General features: G+C 40.4%; 1 protein-coding gene across 1 annotated transcript in view; it reads right to left on the reverse strand.

Annotated features, from left to right (window-relative positions):
- Positions 1-18,759: 18,759 nt before the first annotated feature.
- LOC131810564 (proline-rich protein 9-like) overlaps positions 18,760-20,276 on the reverse strand; it is a 31,207-nt gene continuing 29,690 nt past the window's right edge. Inside the window, exon 2 of the mRNA XM_059138542.1 lies at positions 18,760-18,961. Coding sequence (XP_058994525.1) covers positions 18,760-18,961 — 202 coding nt within the window. The remainder of the gene's footprint in view (positions 18,962-20,276) is intronic.

The following is a 20,276-nucleotide window of genomic DNA, read 5'->3' on the forward strand; positions in this document are numbered from 1 at the left end:
CCTCCAGGTGGGTCAGTGTGGTCCAGAATATATAACAATGCCTATTCTGTCTTCCTTGAACCATGCCTTCACACTTACTATCTCCAGCAAACCAGGCCACAGTGCAGAGTCAGGGCAAGTGTTGGCATCTGGGGCCCCAGTTGGGCCAGTGTACTGGTGAGAGCCTTGGCATGCCACCCTACCCTCCCAGTCAGACAGGGAGATACAACAGCTGACCTTAGAAAACCCTAGATTTTGGGGAGCACCCTACTTCTACTCTCAGGAAAGTCCCGTCTGATAGAGCAACAGGTACAGAAACTGAGAGATGGGTGTACTCTGATGCCATGTCATGTGAGCACTCAGCTACCTGACCTGTGCATGGATGTAAGTGAGAACAGACCAGGGCTATAAGAGTCTCCCTGGGGAGAATGCGAAGGAAACAAACCCATAAGCCCTACTGTGTATGAGACATAGTGCTGAATACTCCTTATCATCTAACTTAATCCTCTGCACAATACAGATGAAGGGATGAGACACAGAGTAATATAACAACTGGCCAGTGGTCCCACAGCTGACAAGCGCATCAAACAAGGAGTCTCTGGTCCCAGACCAACCTCTCTCTCCACCACTGAAGACAGAGATGCCCATTGAGTATGAGGGATATGGGAATCCTGTTGCAGACCGAGGAGGAGCCCATTGTTGTCACAGAGGAAGACCAGAGAGCTGCAAAATGGAGACAGGCAAGATGGAAACTGCAAGTGTTATTTGCCCGCCACTCAAGTTTTACTAGAAAGCCTGCTTGGCGTGGGATGGGGCAGAAAGGGCAGAGAGAGGTCAGAGGGCTTTGAGGGAGAAAAGTAGGTCCAGACCTTCTCCTTACAGGCAAGTTCTTGCTTGCTGGTTTTCAGCCTTGCCTCCTCTCTCCCCTGTGCCCTGTCCTTTGGTGCTTCTCCTCGGAGCCTGTGGACCCCGTCACCCCAGAGCTACCTCCCTCCCAGTAAAGGATCTAGGTCTAAGATTTGGTGCTGGAGGGGCCTTCATAGTCAGTGAGTCCAGCCCAGTGAGCTCTGGTTTGGAAATAATGACACAGTCTAGAGAGAGGAAGGATCATACTGGGGTCAGTGACAGATTTAGGTCACGCCCAGCTCTCCTGAGTTCACTTTTACTCATCTTTATGCCTTTGTGCATCCCATTCTCTTTGCTGATACACCTTTTTCACCTGCTTTATTGCTTTTTTTGTCTGACTGCTATTTACTGAGAGGTTCCCATAAGTGCATGTTCTAGGTACCAGGGTCACATCATCAAACAAAATACAAAGAGCATGGAGGACAAGGGGATATGGAGAGGAGAAGGGAGTTGAGGGAAATTGGAAGGGGAGGTGAACCATGATAGACTATGGACTCTGAAAAACAATATGAGGGTTTTGAGGAGGGGGAGGTGGGAGGTTGGGGGAACCAGGTGGTGGGTATTGGAGAGGGCACGATTGCATGGGGCATTGGGGGTGGTGCAAAAATAGTGAATACTGTTACGCTGAAAAAATAAAATAAAAAAAAAATAGGTGAATATCCCCACCATTCTAAAGCCATCATTATGTGCAGGAGGCAGACAACAAGCAAAATAAACATAAACCCAGAGTATAAAGCATGTTAGAAATACTATGTAGAAAATAGGGCAAAAAAGAGGTTTGTGGAGTGCTAGGGGAGGGGGATGTGTTTTATTTTAAATGGAGTAATCAGGACAGACTCACAGCAACAACATGATGAAAATGACATCAGTGTGAGGATGTGGGGAGAGGGAAGAGCAGGGGCCATGTCCCTGAGGCAGGAGCCTACCTGTCACGTTCGGGAACCAGCAAGCAACCCAGTGTCTGACAGGCCATGTTCTGGGCATGTATGAACAAGGGACAGAGATGAAAGAGATGAGAGTGTAGGAGCGGGTGATGATGGGCAGTGTAGTAAATCATGCAGCAGCTTGGGCTTTCATGGTGAATGGGCCAAGAACCACAGGAGAGTGCTGTATACACAAAGCAATGGCATCATCTGACTTACTTTGAAAGGGGTCTCCCTGGTAAGGATGGAAAGGTTGAACCATAAAAGCCAGTTGTATTAACATAGTAATGGCTTCGAACTAGGGGATAGAAGTAGAGGCAGGGAGAAGTGGTCAGATTACAGATGTGTTTTAACAATAGAATCAGTAAGAGTCTCTAACAGATTGGATAAAAGGTACAGATATGGGACGCCTGGGTGACTCAGTGGGGTAAGAGTCTGTCTTTGGCTCAGGTCATGATCTCAGGGTCCTGGGATCAAGTCCTGCATTGGGCATTGCATAAGGGTCCCCACTCTACAGGGAGTCTGCTTCTCCCTCTCACTGCCACTCCTTCTGCTTGGGCTCTCTCTCTCTCTCTCTCTCTCTCTCTCTGTGAAATAAATACATTATTTAAAAAGGTACAGATGGGAGGAGACAATGACTCAAAAGTTCTTGGTCTGAATAGCTGTAAAGATGGGAGCTTTCATTCACAGTGGCAGGGAAAACCATAAGTTTTGTGGAAAAGAGCAATAGTGAGCACTTTGGGGCATGTTAAGCTTGGGGTAACCATTAGACATCCAAATAGACAGATACACCAGTCTTGAGTTCAGAACAAAGGTTCGTGCAATGGTTGTAAGTTTGGAATCACCAGCGTGTAAGTGGCATTTAAACCATGAGCCAGGATGAGATCATCATGGGAATGAATACAGACAGAAAAGAAGAGAGGCTCAAGGACAGTCTCCTGAATCACTCCAGTATTAAGTGGTCAGATGACAAGGAACAAGTGAAGAAGACTGAAGAAAACTGGGGAAGAGAGCCAGTGGAGTAAGAGATCCAGAATGGGATCTGCCCATTTCCCACGTGGAAATGTGGCCATGGAGGGGAATGGATACCTGGGGATATGCTGTACAGATGAGAACAGAGAATGTCCACAGTGCTGGGCAACATGGAGTCTGTTGGTGACATTGACAAGGCAGCCAAAGGCAGCAGTAAGGATGAAAGCCAGATTGCAATGACTTTAAGAGTAAAGGAGAAAAGAGAACAGTGAGCATAGACAGTATTTCCAAAAAAAAAAATGTAGTGAGGAGAAGAAAATGAAGAGGGTACCAGCCAGTGCTGACTCTCTTCCTCCAGCTTCTAAACCCCACACCTGCTTTCACCCTTCCTCTGCTGGGGAGCTGTCACTGACAAATAATAATCCATGAGGCCCTGGCTGTGCTACAGACCGTGTTCATCTCAGGCCTTCACCCACTCCCAAGTTCCTACTTGTGGAGGGTTTGCATGGATCCTGGGACTTTCCCACTTGCTCCCTATTCCTGAGGACCTACTTCTGTACATCAGCTAGACCTCTACTCAAAATATTACCTCCCTGAGAAAGTTTCTTCTCAGGAACTTTAGATCACTCAGTCCACCATACTATCTGTCTCATTATAGCTCTCATTGCTTTCTGAACTTACACTATTAACTATGTGCTTCCAATTTCTCCAGCACCTAGGACCAAGCCTGGCTCATAGTCCCACACATCCATCCATCCATCACCTTCCTAAATACTTCTTGAGGGAATGAAACTATTCATGTTAAAAAGAGGTAGCTGCATTTTCCCATAAGTAAATTTAACATCTACTCATCATTCCCAATGACAGAAAACTTCATCTGTTCAAAACCGGATAAACTAAGCCAAGTCTGTGTTAACCTCAGGCAATGTAAGATCTCATCTCCCACTCCTGCTCTCATCCCTCAGATTTATTTAAGCCTGCTTTCTGAAAGGTATACTTTTTTATATGTCTGCCATGAATCCCAAAAGCCTACTTAGAAACTTAAGAATGTCTGTTTTGAGGCTCTAGCCTAGACACTTACATGGAGTGTGTGTTACCGACTATAGTGGGGTGATTTGTGGGAAAGAAAGGATGGGGTTGCAACATTCCAAAATTCTGCCTCTCCCCCATGCCATCTCTCCTTTGTTGGGCAGTGCTGACAGTTATTTGGTGCTCAAACAAATGATTGGTAAAACAGAATGAAGTGCCTTTTCTGGTGAAGGTAAGGTAAGAAAGAGCAGATTTGGGGTGCCTGGGTGGCTCAGTGGGCTAAGCCTCTGCCTTTGGCTCTGGTCATGGTCTTAGGGTCCTGGGATCGAGCCTGCATCCAGCTCTCTGCTCAGCGGGGAGCCTGCTTTCACCTCTCTCTCTCTGCCTGCTGCTCTGTCTACTTGTGATCTCTCTGTCAAATTAATAAAATCCTAAAAAAAAGAGAAAGAGCATATTTACCCCTCTACCTTAAAAAGAGTTAAAAAGAAAAAAAAAAAAGACACAATACATGTGGCAATGGAAGTTAAGATACTAAACACATCAGGCAATGAAGGAAAAATAGACTTTTTCAGAACTTAAAGTTGAAATAATACCAGCAGACTCTGAACTATGAGAAATGTTAAAGCTTCAGGATAAAGGGAAGTGACACACTATGGAATTATGGATTCACACAGGAGAAGAAAGAGTCCTATAAATGGTAACTACCTGTATAAAAACAAGAGTTTTGCTAACTGTTTAAACCTACTTAAAGAGTAGATAATTATTTAAAGCAAAATTGAAAGCAATGCATTATGAGAATATAATCTCTCTATATATAATGCATATGTATAACATGTAGAAGAGAAATGTATCATATCACTAGCACAGGTGTCAGAGGAGAGAAAGGGAATCATATGGTTTACAAGTTCTTACACTGCCAGGTGAGGGGTATAATGTGAAGGTGGCTGTGCTGAGTTAAAGATCCATTCCATAAATCCTAGTGTAACCAAAATCACACAGCAAAGAGTTATAGAGAATATCAAAAAATGGAGATGAACCAGGATTATATAAAAGACTCTACAAAATAAAACAGAAAATAAGTAAACAAGTGTCAGGACATTAGATTTAAACTCAACCATATCAATAATCACATTAAAAGCACCAATCTAAATAAATACTCTGACTAGAAGGCACAGATTGTCAGATTGAATTTTAAGACTTGACTATATATTATCTGGAAGGAATCCATTTTAAATAAAAGGACACAAATAGGTTAAAAATAAAGTGAGGGGAACAGAAATGTCTAGTATCTACCAATGAAAAGAAAGCTGAAGTGGGTTATTGAATTCTAAGTAGAATTTAGAGCAAAGAATATCATTGGGGATAAAAGGTTATTTAAAAAAAAATTTATTTATTTGACATAGAGGGAGAGAGAGAGGTCATAGTCAGAGAGGCAGGCAGAGAGAGAGGGGGAAGCAGGCTCCCTGCTGAGCAGAGAGCCTGATGTGGAGCTCAATCTCGGGACCCTGAGATCATGACCTGCGCTGAAGGCAGTGGCTTAAATCACTGAGCCACCCAGGCACCCCTCAACTTGTCGAATATTTAACAAAGAATTATGGAAGCTAGAAAAAGAAAATCATTCTTAGGGGTTTTCACAATGCCTTTAGAAACCAGTGAGTTTTGTTGAGGCTCGTATGTGCAGCCTTCCTTCCAGAGATGTTGTTGAGGTCAGGACATATAGCAGCCATCTGGGCTCTTTTAAAGGGAATCCAGTTATCAATTCCAGGCAGGGTTCTAGTGTTTTGGCCATTCTCTTGGAGTATGTTGACAATCTAATGAGTTAATTCTTTTTCTATTTAGTAAATTTTCTCTTCCATATATGGTATAAATAATATCTTACCTGGAAAGGTAGCTGTGACTCATGGTTGACATACTTGTCTTTTTTTTTTTTTTTAATTTTTTTATTTTTTATAAACATATATTTTTATCCCCAGGGGTACAGGTCTGTGAATCACCAGGTTTACACACTTCACAGCACTCACCAAATCACATGCCCTCCCCAATGTCCATAATCCCAACCCCTTCTCCCAAACCCCCTCCCCCCGGCAACCCTCAGTTTGTTTTGTGAGATTAAGAGTCACTTATGGTTTGTCTCCCTCCCAATCCCATCTTCTTTCATTGATTCTTCTTCTACCCACTTAAGCCTCCATGTTGCATCACCACTTCCTCATATCAGGGAGATCATATGATAGTTGTCTTTCTCTGCTTGACTTATTTCGCTAAGCATGATACGCTTTAGTTCCATCCATGTTGTTGCAAATGGCAAGATTTCATTTCTTTTGATGGCTGCATAGTATTCCATTGTGTATATATACCACATCTTCTTGATCCATTCATCTGTTGATGGACATCGAGGTTCTTTCCATAGTTTGGCTATTGTGGACATTGCTGCTATAAACATTCGGGTGCATGTGCCCCTTTGGATCACTACATTTGTATCTTTAGGGTAAATACCCAATAGTGCAATTGCTGGGTCATAGGGCAGTTCTATTTTCAACATTTTGAGGAACCTCCATGCTGTTTTCCAGAGTGGCTGCACCAGCTTGCATTCCCACCAACATACTTGTCTTTTTAAAGTTCAGATCTATCATATATTTTTTAAAAAATCAGTCCTTAGAGATAATGTAATTCTTGATTTGTGCCCTAAAATAGAGTTTCTAGTCTGAGTTCTTTTCCTTCCAGGGTCAGCCTGTAAAATGTCCAAGAACATTTTCTCAGCTCCTGGGTGTCCTCTTCATCCAGTTTCCCAGGATTTCAGCACCCCCAGCCCCTGACTGCACTGGGCACCAGCACAACATTAATAGAAACCCCCATTTCTCACCCTATACAGGGCTCGTTGCCACCCTATGGCTGACTTGGGATGCCTCTGACACCATCAGCTATTGCCAGCTCCATGCAGGAGAGTAGCCTGACATTCCCCTCATTCCACATGCCCTGGTACCATCACTACTTTCAGCAGGGGCCCTGTGCTGCTATCCAAGGACTGCACCATTCCTCTGCTGTGATGACACCATTTGCATGACTCTTCTGAACCTAGGAGAATCCAGATCTAGAATGTGCAAATGGGTATAGAAATATGGGGCAGGGTTGTGTGGGTGGGATGTCGGGGGTTAAAGCAGGAGCTCTCCAGGTGACATAGGACCTATTAAAGAGGAGAACAGGACTCACAATTAAACCTACTGCTAAGGGAGCCCACCACAAACTGGGAGTCATTTGTAGATTGGGGACAGCTTAAAAGGCCATTTTTTAAAGATTAAGAGGCAATTTATGAAGAGGATATAATAAATCTAAGTGTTTATGCTTCTAACAAGAGATTTTCAAAATATGTAAAGTAAAATTATTAGAATTACAAGAAAAATAAAGGAATTTATAATTATGGTCAGAGATCTCAATATGACTCATTTAATACCTGACAAAACAAGGGCTATAAAATCAGTAGAAATATAGAAGACTTGATCTGCAGTGCCCAACAAATTAACCTAATCGATATTACTGATTACTCCAAGCAATGACAGTAGAATAGATTTTCTTTCCAAGTGAACATGGAGTATTCATCAAGGTGGAGCATACTTTGTTCCATAAAACAAGACTTAATAAATTTAAAAGGATTCTAGTCATACAAACTATGTTATTTGACCATAGAAGAATAAAATTAGGAGTAATAGAAAGATCTTTTAAAAATCTTCCAACATGGGGCACCTGGGTGGCCCAGTCATTAAGCATCTGTCTTTGGCTCAGGTCATATCCCAGGGTCCTGGGAAGAAGCCCTGCATCAGGCTCCCTGCATGGTGGGAAGCCTGCTTCTCCCTCTCCCACTCCCCCTGTTTCTGTTCCCTTTCTCACTCTGTCTGTCTCTGTCAAATAAATTTTAAAAAAAAATCTTTAAAAAAATCTACCAACATTTGGAAAATAATAATTTAAAATAGTTATAACTAATTCATGGATCAAAGGATAAATCAAAAGGGAAATTAGGAAGTCTTTTCAACCGGAAAATAAAAACAACATATCAAACATTTTTAAATGTAGCTAGAACAGCACTTAAAGGAGAATTTATAGTATGAAATGTACATATTAGAAGAAGAAAGATTTCTAATTAATGGCCTGTGCCATCATCCTAAGAAACAAGAGAAAAGAAAAACAAATTAAATTCAGAGTAAGCAGAAGAAAGGAAATGATACAGATGAGATCAGGCATCAGTAAAATAAAAACTGAAAGCAACATAGAAGACCAATGAAACAAGCAAACAAATAAAAATGGTTCTTTCAAAATATTGATAAAATCAATAAAGATACTAGAGTGGAGCATAAGGAATAATACAGAGTGCATGCGGAGATGGAGAGGAGAAGGGAGCTGGGGGAAATCGGAAGAGGAGATGAACCATGAGAGACTGTGGACTCTGAAAAACAATCTGAGGGTTTTGGAGGGGGAGCTGGGAGGTTGGGTGAGCCTAGTGGTGGGTATTATGGAGGGCACATGTTGCATGGAGCACTGGGTGTGGTGCATAAACAATGAATTCTGGAACACCGAAAAGAAATTTAAAAAATAAATAAAAGTTTAAAAAAAATATATTAGACAGACTGAGCAAGAAAAAAAAAAAAAAGAAGAAGAAGAAGAAAGAAGACATAAATGACCAATACTAGGAACAAAAGAAGTCATCTTACTACAAATTTTATAGGTATTTAAAAAAATAAAGGTAGACTATCAACAACTTTATGACAATAAATAAAATTCTATAAAAATTTTTTGTCAACAGATAAAATATATTTCCTAAGAGACAAAACCTAGCAAAGTTCATTCAAAAGGAAATCGATAATCTGAAACACTCTAAATCAGATAAATTATATTTTTAATTAAAAACCTTCCCACAAAGAAATCTCCAGGCACAGATGGTGAATTCTGCCAAATAATGAAGGAGGGGACCTAGGTGGCTCAGTCAATTAAGTGTCTGCCTTTGGTTCAGGTCATGATCCCATCGTCCTGGGGTAGAAGTTCCCCACTTGGCTTCCTGCTCAGTGGGGAGCCTGCTTCTTCCTTTCCCTCTGCTGCTCTCCCTGCTTGTGTTCTCTGTCTCTGTCTCTCTCTCTCTCTCTCTGTGTCAAATAAATAAATAAAATCCTTTAAAAAAATCTAAAGAAAGAATTAAACCAATTATCTCATAAACTGCTCTAGAAACTGAAGGAAAGGGACTACTTATAAGAAAAAAAAAAAGACTATAGACCAATAACCTTCATTAATATAGAGGCAAAACTTAGGCATCTCGAGGGAAGAGTCAAGATGGTGGAGAAGTAGCAGGCTGAGATGACATCAGGTAGCAGGATGACTAGATAGTTTATCAAACCATTCCGAACACCTACAAATCCAACAGGAGATCAAAGAGAAGAAGAGTAGCAATTCTAGAAACAGAAAATCGACCACTTCTGAAAGGTAGGACTGGTGGAGAAGTGAATCCAAAGTTATGGGAAGATATACCCCATGGGGAGGGTCTGGCTCCCTGCAAGTGGAGGGGCAATGAAGCACAAGATCAGAACTTTTAAAAGTCTGCTCTACTGAGGGACATCACTCCAGAGGATAAGCTGGGGTGAAGCCCACAAGGGGACAGCATTGTCTCAGGTCCCACAGGATCACAGAAGGATTGGGGGTGTCTGAGTATCACAGAGCTTGCAGGCAATAGAGCAGGGAAGCTGGCTACAGAGATGGAGCCTAAGAGTGAGCTCTCAACTCAGGGTTACATTAAATGTAAAAGTGAGGTCGCTGTCTTTGAGAAGGGACCCCACAAGACCCAGGGACACACCCCTGAAAGAGCGGTAGAGATCTGCAGGGTTTGGAGACTCTGGATGGGGCTGTGTGTCAGAGACAGAGATGCTTGGTCACAGGCTGGGTGAGCTCGGAGTGTAGCCAGAGGCCAGGGAGACAGGAGTGATTGAGTGCTTTTCTTCAAGGGTGCACTGAGAAGTGGGGCCTGAGCTCTTGGCTCCTCTAGGCAGGAGATTGGGAGGCTGACATTTTCATTCCTGTCCTCCAGGACTCTATGGAGAGCATTCAAGAAACAAAAGCTCCCGAAAGCGAACCCAAGTGGATTCTTAGCCCGGCCCCTGGTAAGGGTGGTGCAATTCCACCTTGGGCAAAGACGCTTGAGAATCACTACAATAAGCCCCTCCCCAAGAAGATCAGCAAGAAATCCAGCCAAGACCAAGTTCACTTACCAAGGAGAACAGTGGAATTCCAGAGGAGGAGAAAGCAAAGCATGGAAATCATGGCTTTCTCCCCATGATTCCTTAGTCTTGCAAAGTTAATTTTTTTAAATTTAATTATTCCTTATGCCAAATTGTTTTGAACTTTTACTCTTTCCTCTTTTAACATTTTTAAACTACCTTTCATTAAAAAAAAAAAACTCTTTTTGAAAGTTCATTATTATAGTCCTATTTTATCCTTCATTGTATCTAACTTTATTTTTTGTATATACACAGGGTTTTTTTTCTTCTAAAAAAATTTGGGGTACAAATTCTAATAGATCAAAATATACCCTAAATCTAGCACAGGGTTTTATTCTAGTCTCCAGCCTGAGCAAATTCTCTCCACTTTCTGTTTCTTTATTCTTCCAACCAACCTACCTTATCAACTCCTTTTTAAGATTTTTTTTTTTAATTTTCATCTTTATAGTCATATTCCATCCCTTCATCGTGTTTACCCTTATACATGTTTTCCATTCTTTAAAATTTGGGGAGGTAGTTTCTTCTAAAGACCAAAATAATCCCAAAATTAAGTGGGTGACCCTGTTCTATTTACCAGTCTAATATATATATATATATATATATATATATATATATATATATATATATTCTTTTTTATATATTTTCTTTATTTTTTTCCTGAGCTACTTTTTACCGCCTTTCTTTTGCCCATGATTTAGGGTCTCTTCTGATTTGGTTAAAGCAAATTTTCCTGGGGTCTTTGCCACCCTTTTAGTATTTTATTTGCTCCTTCATATATTCTTATCTGGATAAAATGACAAGGCAGAAAAACTCACCCAAAATAAACAAAATAAATAAATAAAATAACAAGAGGTAGTACTGAAGGTTAGGGACCTAATCAATATGGACATTAGCAATATGTCAGATCTAGAGTTCAGAATGACAATTCTCAAGGCACTAGCTGGGCTCGAAAAAGGCATGAAAGATATTAGAGAAACTCTATCTGGAGAAATAAAAGCCCTTTCTGGAGAAATAAAAGAACCAAAATCTAACCAAGTTGAAATTAAAAATAAAAGCTATTAATGAGGTGCAATCAGAAATGGAGGCTCTTACTGCTAGGATAAATAAGGCAGAAGAGAGAATTAGTATTATAGAAGACCAAATGACAGAGAATAAAGAAGCTGAGAAAAAGAGAGACAAACAACTAGTGGACCACGAGGGGAGAATTTGAGAGATAAGTGATACCATAAGACAAAACAACATTAGAATAGTTGGGATTCCAGAAGAAGAAAGAGAGAGGGGAGCAGAAGGTATATTTGATAGAATTATTGTAGAGAATTTCCCTAATGTGGCAAAGGGAACAAGCATCAAAACTCAGGAGGTGCAGAGAACCCTCCTCAAAATCAATAAGAATAGGTCCACACCCCATCATCTAATAGTAAAATTTACAAGTCTTAGCGAAAAAGAGAAAATCCTGAAAACAGCCTGGGACAAGAAGTCTGTAACATACAATGGTAAAAATATTAGATTGGCAGTGGACTTATCCACAGAGACCTGGCAGGCCAAAAAGTACTGGCATGATATATTCAGAGCATTAAACGAGAAAAATATGCAGCCAAGAATACTATATCCAGCTAGGCTACCATTGAAAATAGAAGGAGAGATAAAAAAGCTTCCAGGACAAACAAAAACTAAAGAGTTTGTAAACACCAAACCAGCTCTATAGGAAATATTGAAAAGGGTCCTCTAAACAAAGAGAGAGCCTAAAAGTAGTAGACCAGAAAGGAACAGAGACAATGTACAGTAATAGTCATCTTACAGGCCATATAATGACACTAAATTAATATATCTCAATAGTTACCCTGAATATAAGTGGGTTAAATGCCCCAATCAAAAGACACAGGGTATCAGAATGGATAAAAAAAAAAAACCAAATCCCATCAATATGTTGTCTACAAGAAACTCATTTTAGACCCAAAGACACCTCCAGATTTAAAGTGAGGGGGGTTGGGAAATAATTTACCATGCTAATGGACATCAAAAAAAGCTGGGGTGGCAATCCTTGTATCAGATCAATTAGATTTTAAGCCAAAGACTCTAATAAGAGATGAGGAAGGACACTATATCATACTCAAAGAGTCTGTCTGGCAAGAAGATCTACCAATTTTAAATATGTATGCCCCAAATATGGGAGCAGCCAAATATATAAACCAATAAATAACAAAATCAAAGAAACAAATAATCCATAATACAATAATAGTAGGGGACTTTACATGCCCCCTCACTGAAATGGACAGATCATCCAAGCAAAAGATCAGCAAGGAAATAAAGGCCTTAAATGACACACTTGAGCAGATGGATATCACAGATATATTCCCAACATTCCATCCCAATGCAACAGAATACACACTCTTCTCTCGTGCACATGGAATATTCTCCAGAATGGATCCTATCCTGGGTCATAAATCAGGTCTCAAGCAGTATCAAAAGATTGGGATCATTCCCTGCATATTTTCAGACCACAATGCTCTGAAGCTAGAACTCGATCACAAGAAGAAGTATGGAAAGAACCCAAATACATGGAGACTAAGGAGCATCCTTCTAAAGAATGAATGGGTCAACCAGGAAATTAAAGAAGAATTGAAAAAAAAATCATGGAAACAACTGATAATAAAACCACAGTGGTTCAAAATCTGTGGACACAGCAAAGGCAGTCCTGAGAGGAAAATATATAGAGATAGAAGCCTCTCACAAGAAACAAGAAAGGTCTCAAATACACAACCTAACCCTACACCCAAAGGAGCTAGAGAAAACACAACAAAGAAAGCCTAAACCCAGGAGAAGAAGAGAAATCATAAAGATCAGAGCAGAAATCAATGAAATAGAAACCAAAATAAGTAAATAAATAAATAATAGAACAAATAAACAGAACTTGGAGCTAGTTCTTTGAAATAATTAATAAGATTGATAAACCCCTGACCAGACTTCCCAAAAGGAAAAGAGAAAGGACCCAAATAAATAAAATCATGAATGAAAGAGGAGAGATCACAACCAACACCAAAGAAATACAAACAATTGTAAGAACATATTATGAGCAATTATATGCCAGGAAATTTGACAATCCCATAACCCATAAGCAGTAAGGAGATTGAAACAGTCATCAAAAATCTCCCAACAAACAAGAGCCCAGGGCCAGACAGCTTTCCCAGGGAATTCTACCAAACATTTAAAGAATAATTAATTCCTATTCTCATGAAACTGTTCCAGAAAATAGAAATGGAAGGAAAACATCTAAGCTCATTTTATGAGGCCAGCATTACCTTGATCCCAAAGCCAGAAATTCAAATCACATCCCATCAAATAAGAGAATTACAGACCAATATCCTTGATGAACACAGATGTGTAAATTCTCACCAAAATACTAGCCAATAGGATCCAACAGTACATTAAAAGGATTATTCTCCACAACCAAGTGGATTTATTCCAGGGCTGCAAGGTTGGTTCAACATCTGTAAATCAACCCATGTGATACCATACATTAATAAAAGAAAGAAGATTCAGCATCTGGATAGATGCTGAAAAAGCATTTGACAAAGTACAGCATCCTTCCTTGATCAAAACTCTTCAAAGTGTAGGGATAGAGGGCACATACCTCAATACCATCAAAGCCATCTATGAAAAACCCACCACAAATATCATTCTCAATGGAGAAAAACAGAGCTTTTCTGCTAAGGTCAGGAACATGTCAGGGATGCCCATTATCACCACTGCTATTCAACATAGTACTAGAAGTCCTAGTCTCAGCAATCAGACAACAAAAAGAAATTAAAGGCATCCAAGTTGGCAAAGAAGAAGTCAAACTATCACTCTTTGCAGATGATATGATACTTTATGTGGAAAACCCAAAAGACTGCACTCCAAAACTGCTAGAACTTGTACAGGAATTCAGTGAAGTGTCAGGATATAAAATCAATGTACAGAAATCAGTTGCATTTCTTTACACCAACAACAAGACAAAATAAAGAGAAATGAAGGAGTCAATCCCATTTACAACTGCATCCCAAACCATTAGATACATAGGAATAAACCTAATCAATGAGCCAAAGAATCTATGCTCAGAAAACTATAAAGTACTCATGAAAGAAATTGAGGAAGACCCAAAGAAATGGAAAAATGTTCCATGCTCATGGATTGGATGAAAAAATATTGTAAAAATGTCTATGCTACCTAAAGCAATCTACACATTCAATGCAATCCCTATCAAAATCCCAGCCACTTTTTTCAAGGAAATGGAAGAAATAATCCTAAAATTTATATGGAACCAGAAAAGACCTTGGATAGCCAGAGGAATATTAAAAAAGAAAACTAAAGTTAGCAGAATCACAATTCCAGACTTCAAGCTCTATTGCAAAACTGTCATCATCAAGACAGTATGGTACCGGCACAAAAATAGACACATAGATCAATGGAACAGAATAGAGAGCTAGAAATAGACCCTCAACTCTATGGTCAACTAATCTTCAACAAAGCAGGAAAGATTGTCCAATGGAAAAACGACAGTCCCTTCAACAAATGGTCTTGGGAAAATTGGATAGCCACATGCAGAAAAATGAAACTGGACCATTTCCTTACACCACTCATGAGAATAGACTCAAAATGATTGAAGAACCTCAATGAGAGACAGGAATCCATCAAAATCCTTGAGGAGAACACAGGCAGCAACCTCTTTGACCTCAGCTGCAGCAACTTCTTCCTAAGAACATTGCCAAAGGCAAGGGAAGCAAGGGCAAAAATGAACTATTGGGACTACATCAAGATCAAAAGCTTTTGCACAGCAAAGGAAAAAGCCAACAAAACCAAAAGACAACTGACAGAATGGGAGAAGATATTTGCAAACAACATATCAGATAAAAGGCTAGTATTCAAAATCTATTAAGAACTTATCAAACTCAACACCCAAAGAAGAAATAATCCAATCAAGAAATGGGCAGAGGACATGAACAGACATTTCTGCAAAGAAGACATCCAGATGGCCAACAGACACATGAAAAAGTGCTCCACATCACTTAGCATCAGGGAAATAGAAATCAAAACCACAATGAGATACCACCTCACACCAGTCAGAATGGCTAAAATTAACAAGTCAGGAAATGACAGATGCTGGTGAGGATGCAGAGAAAGGGAAACCCTCCTACACTGTTGGAGGGAATGCAAGGGGTGCAACCACTCTTTAAAACAGCATGGAGCTTCCTCAAAAAGTTGAAAATAGAACTACCCTACGACTCAGCAATTGTACTACTAGGTATTTACACTGAAGATACAAATGAAGTGATCTGAAGGGGCATATGCACCCAAATGTTTATAGCAGCAATGTCCCCAGTAGCCAAACTATGGAAAGAAGCTAGATGTCCATCAACATATGAATGGATAAAGAAGAAGTGGTATATATATAAAAGGAATACTATGCAGTCATCAAAAGAAATGAAATCTTTTCATTTGTGACAATGTGGATGGAACTAGAGGGTATGATGCTGAGTGAAATAAGTCAATCAGAGAAAGACAATTATCATATGATCTCCCTGATATGAGGAAGTTGAGAGGCAATGAGGGGATTTGGGGGTTAGGATAGGAAAAAATGAAACAAGATGGAATCGGGAGGGAGACAAACCATAAGAGACTCTCAATCTGACGAAACAAATTGAGAGTTGCCAAGGGGAGGGGTGTAGGGAGAGGGTGGTGGGGTTATGGACATTGGGGAAGGTATGTGCTATGGTGAGTGCTGTGATGCGTGTAATCCTGGCAATTCACAGACCTGTACCCCTGGGGCTAATACATTATATGTTAATAAAAAATATATAGGGGCAAAACTTAAAATTTTAGCAAATCAAGTAAAAGAATATGTAAGAAGGATTAAACAACTCAATCAATTAGGGTTTATCTCAGAAATGCAAGATTGTTTTAACATTCAAAATCCAATCAATTTAACTCACCATATTAATGGACTAAAGAAAAAACTATATGATCATCTCAACAAATGCAGATTTTTTTTCAAAATCTAGCACTCATTTTTGCTAAAATCACTTACCAGAGTAGGAAGAAAATGAAGATTCTCAAGTGATAGGAAAAAAAGAGATAAAATGTATCAAAATGGAATTTACTTGAAACCATTAAAAATAATAAGAAGAATGCAAGATTAATATAAAAAATTATGTTTTTATGTACTAACAGTGAATAGTCAGAAACTGAAGATAAAAAATACCATTTACAATACAATCAAAAAATAAAATATGTTGGAAAATATGACAAAATATGTGCAAAAGTTGCTCACAGAAAGCAACAAAATTTTAAAAAAAAATTTAAAATGACCTAATAAGTGGAGAGATAATTTAAAATTTATGAACTGAAACCTCAATATTGTTAAGATTTCCATTCCTTTTTAATTTAATCTATAGATTTCATTCAATCCCAGTCAAAATTTCAACAGGCCTTTCTTTTCTCTTTTCTTTTCTTTTCATTTTGTAGAAATTGACAAGTTTTTTCTAAAATTTATAGGGAAGTGCAAAAAACCTAGAATAGCTAAAACAATTTTGAAAAAGAATGAAATTAGAAGACTTACATTATCTGGCTTCGAAACTTACTATACACTATATAAGACAATAGTGGTAGCATAGACAAATAGATCAATGGAACAAGATAAGAATTCAGAGATAAATGCAAGCAAAAATGGTCATTTGACTTTTGACAAATATGCACAGACAGCTGAGCAGAGAAAGGGTAGTCTGGAGCAATGGTATAACTATATGCTGTCCTCCACACTCCCTTCCCCTACCCCCACAGAGAACCTTTGTCCATACTTTTCACAGTATACAAAAGTTAACTTACAGAAGAAAACATCTTCTGTAAAGGAAGGGGAAAAAAAAAAATCTTTGTGTCCTAGGATTAGGCAACAATTTCTTAGATATGACACTAAAAAACAAGATTCATAGAGAAAAAAAAAAATGGTTCCTTTTGATTTTATCAAAACTAAAAACTCTTTGAAACTGTTTGAGAATAAAAAGATAATCCCCAAACTGGGGAAAATATGTGCAAATAACTTATCTGATAATGGACTTGTATCAAGAATATATAAATTTCAAAAACTGCTCAGAATTCAGTAATAAGAAACCAAAACTCAATAAATAATAGAGGCAGTGTGGTTTCTTAAAAAGTAAAACATACACCTACTAATAACATAGACATTTTACTCCTACAGCTTTATCCAAGAGACATGAAATATATGTCCATCCAAAGACTTGTCATGAATGTTCACAGCAGCTTTAGTTGTAAGAGCCAAACCTGGAAACAATTCAAATGCCCATCAATAGAGTAATGGATTAAAAAATTGTGGTGTATCCATATAATGAGGGCATTTACAACTCAGCAATAAAAAAGAATGAATAATTGATACGTGCAACAACTTGTTTGAATCTCAAAGTCGTTTTGCTGAGAAGCCAAACATAAAAGAGTATATACTAGATGATTCCATTTATAGAAAATTCTTGGAAGACCAAACTGATTTATAGGGACCAAGTGCAGATCAGTTGCTTTCTCAGGATTGATGGGCAGGAGCAGTCGTGAGGCAGAAAACACTAAGGGGCACTAGAAAACGTTTACACACCAAAAAGTCGATTAACAGTAAAGTTTACAAGTATGGTGACTTGGGCTGGTTTCTCTATTTCTGCCTGCTCACCTAGATTAATGGAGGTGTGTTTTGGAGACAAATTACTGGAACATGTGTGTTCTTTGCAGGGAAGTCAAGGCCTGATAACAGAGGTTTGAGAACCATGCATTGTGTCTTCACCATGTGTCCAGCCCTATGTTAAGCACTTTAAAGGAATTATCCCATTCAATTCTCATAAAATCTCTATGAGGCAGTAGCATTACTCTCATTTTACAGATAAGGAAATGGAGCCTAAGACAGCGACCAATAGACTCTAGGTCCTAAGAGCCAGCACTGATGCCCCAAGGCTGCACAGCTGGTGCCACTGCAGAATGTGTCTGCCAGCCTTACCTCTCCCTAAAATCTCTGAGATGGGAGAGGGTAATCCCCCCCAGGCCATGCTCTGGGACCCAGGGGGGGGATGCTCTGCCCCACTGTACTTAGGACTGTAAGCATCTCCAGAATGCAAGATTTTCATTTTAAAACAAGGACGAGTCAGTCACCCTAACTCAGGTTCCACAGAGGCCTGTTTCTGGGCTCTGGTTTACTGACTTTCATTTTCATGACATGTCCAGAACATTTTCTTGGACTAAGGCCAGACGGGTGAGATGGTGTCACAGATTAAAGAGAAAGGGAGGCACTGTTCTTTTTAATGCTCTTTTATTCTTGTGCTTTCTAATGTAAGGATCACTAGGAAAGATGATTCTAGTCTCTTCAGCCTTCCATTTCTAATTAGGGGCCTCCCTATGCTGGGGGGCTCTGAAGGGCTTCTACTCCTTAGGGAGATAAGGGCTTCTACTTGCACTATGTGGTTGTCACTGAGAGAGAGCTTGTCTAAATGTAGGTCTAGACTAACCCCACCAAGTGATGGGCATGGGCCCTCTACTTGTTCGGCTTCTTCTGCCCCAAGCCACCTAGGTTAGGCCCCTGTTTTGGACTTACGGGCTGCTGTTGGGTTTGGGAGTTCTTGTTCTGAGTATCAGGTGATATAGGTTCAGGCTCCTTGCTAAGGCAAGTGCATTCAGGCTTGGGCTCCAGACAGCAGCACTTGGCCTGAATGCAACACGGGGGCTTCTGCGGGAAACAAGGGAGCTTGTGTGGACAACATGGAGGCTTCTGTGGGCAGCACGGGGGCTTCTGAGGGCAGTGTGGAGATTTTGGTGGACAGCATGGAGGTTTCTGTGGGCAGCATGGAGGTTTCTGTGGGCAGCATGGAGATTTGGCTGGGCAGCAAGGAGATTTTGGCCGGCAGCACGGGGATTTTGGCTGGTCACACATCTTCTGAAGTTTTGAAGGTCCTAGAAAAAAAAAGAACATTCTCAAAAGGAAAGCTGACTGCCTGTCTTCATTCCTTCTCTCACCCCCAAGAGCATCCATCATCAGAATGAAAACCGACACCAGGCTGACAGGACAGGGTTGGATGCTTCAGGGGCAAAAGCTAGTCCCTCAGTTCCATAATTTTCCATGGGTCAGTGCACCCGTTCCTCATCAGGTGACCATTTTCCAGATGGAAATGGAAAGACCAGGCATGTAAGAAAATTGCCTAAATTCTCTTAGCTAATGAGGAATAAGTGTAATGCTTAGTAGCCTGAGTTTGGGTCTAGTGTCAGGCACTTTACAAACATTGCCTCATGAAGGACCACAGCCAGTGGTAAACTATGAACTTTCCGCTAGACACACACTCTTGTGTATCTGGTGCATGTGCTTCTCCAAGCACCTGTGTGTGCATGTGTGCCTGACCTTGCAGAAACGCAGGCATAAGGAGGAAAGGACGTGAGATTTCTGATAATGGCCATGTGGTTGAAGCAAGCAGAGATTTCTGTGGACTTGTTTATTATGCTCTAATGCCAGAGTATGAGTGACCAGCTCACAAGGTACTTGTTTCTGCCCTGGCCTACTTCCTGCCCATGGACACTTCCACGTTCTCCATTCCATTCCTGCCCTACTATCCTGCCAGTCCCTCCCAACCCCACTCCAAACGTTCCACCTGATGCTTAGAAAGTCATATCTTTCATCTGTGTTCTGAGGATGGAGTGACTCTGTCCCCCCAAAAATCCCCCTTACACCAAAGACCCCCTGAGGATTACCAGAGTGGGACAGAAAGCTGTATCATTCCCTCCTCGCCATAGAAGTCTGCTTCTATTCACTGAAGATGTGCAGGATTCCCAAATCAGGTGGTTCCTGAAGGACACCTGTCAGAAGACCTACTTCGCTACAAACCCAGGGCTTTGGTTGCCTTGGATGCTAGGTGTCAGGCTCTCAGCCTCAGCTCTTTCCATCTGCAGATCTATCTCAGTCAGCTCATGTATATAAGCCATATCCCCTGAGCCAGGTGTGGCTGACACCTCCACCTACTGAAAATAGTAACTTTCAAAGTGACAAGCTGTGTGGTGCCCCAGCCCAAGCTCTCTGCACCTCAACTTTTGGAAATAGCAGAGCCTCATCTCAAGGTTTCTCTGGGAAAGAGTCCTTGGCATATGCCTGAGGAGCCTGCCACTATGCTCCTTGCTGCTGTCTGAGAAGGGACAGACATCTCTT

The sequence above is a fragment of the Mustela lutreola genome, chromosome 10, assembly GCF_030435805.1.
Source record: "Mustela lutreola isolate mMusLut2 chromosome 10, mMusLut2.pri, whole genome shotgun sequence".
Classification (NCBI taxonomy): domain Eukaryota; kingdom Metazoa; phylum Chordata; class Mammalia; order Carnivora; family Mustelidae; genus Mustela; species Mustela lutreola.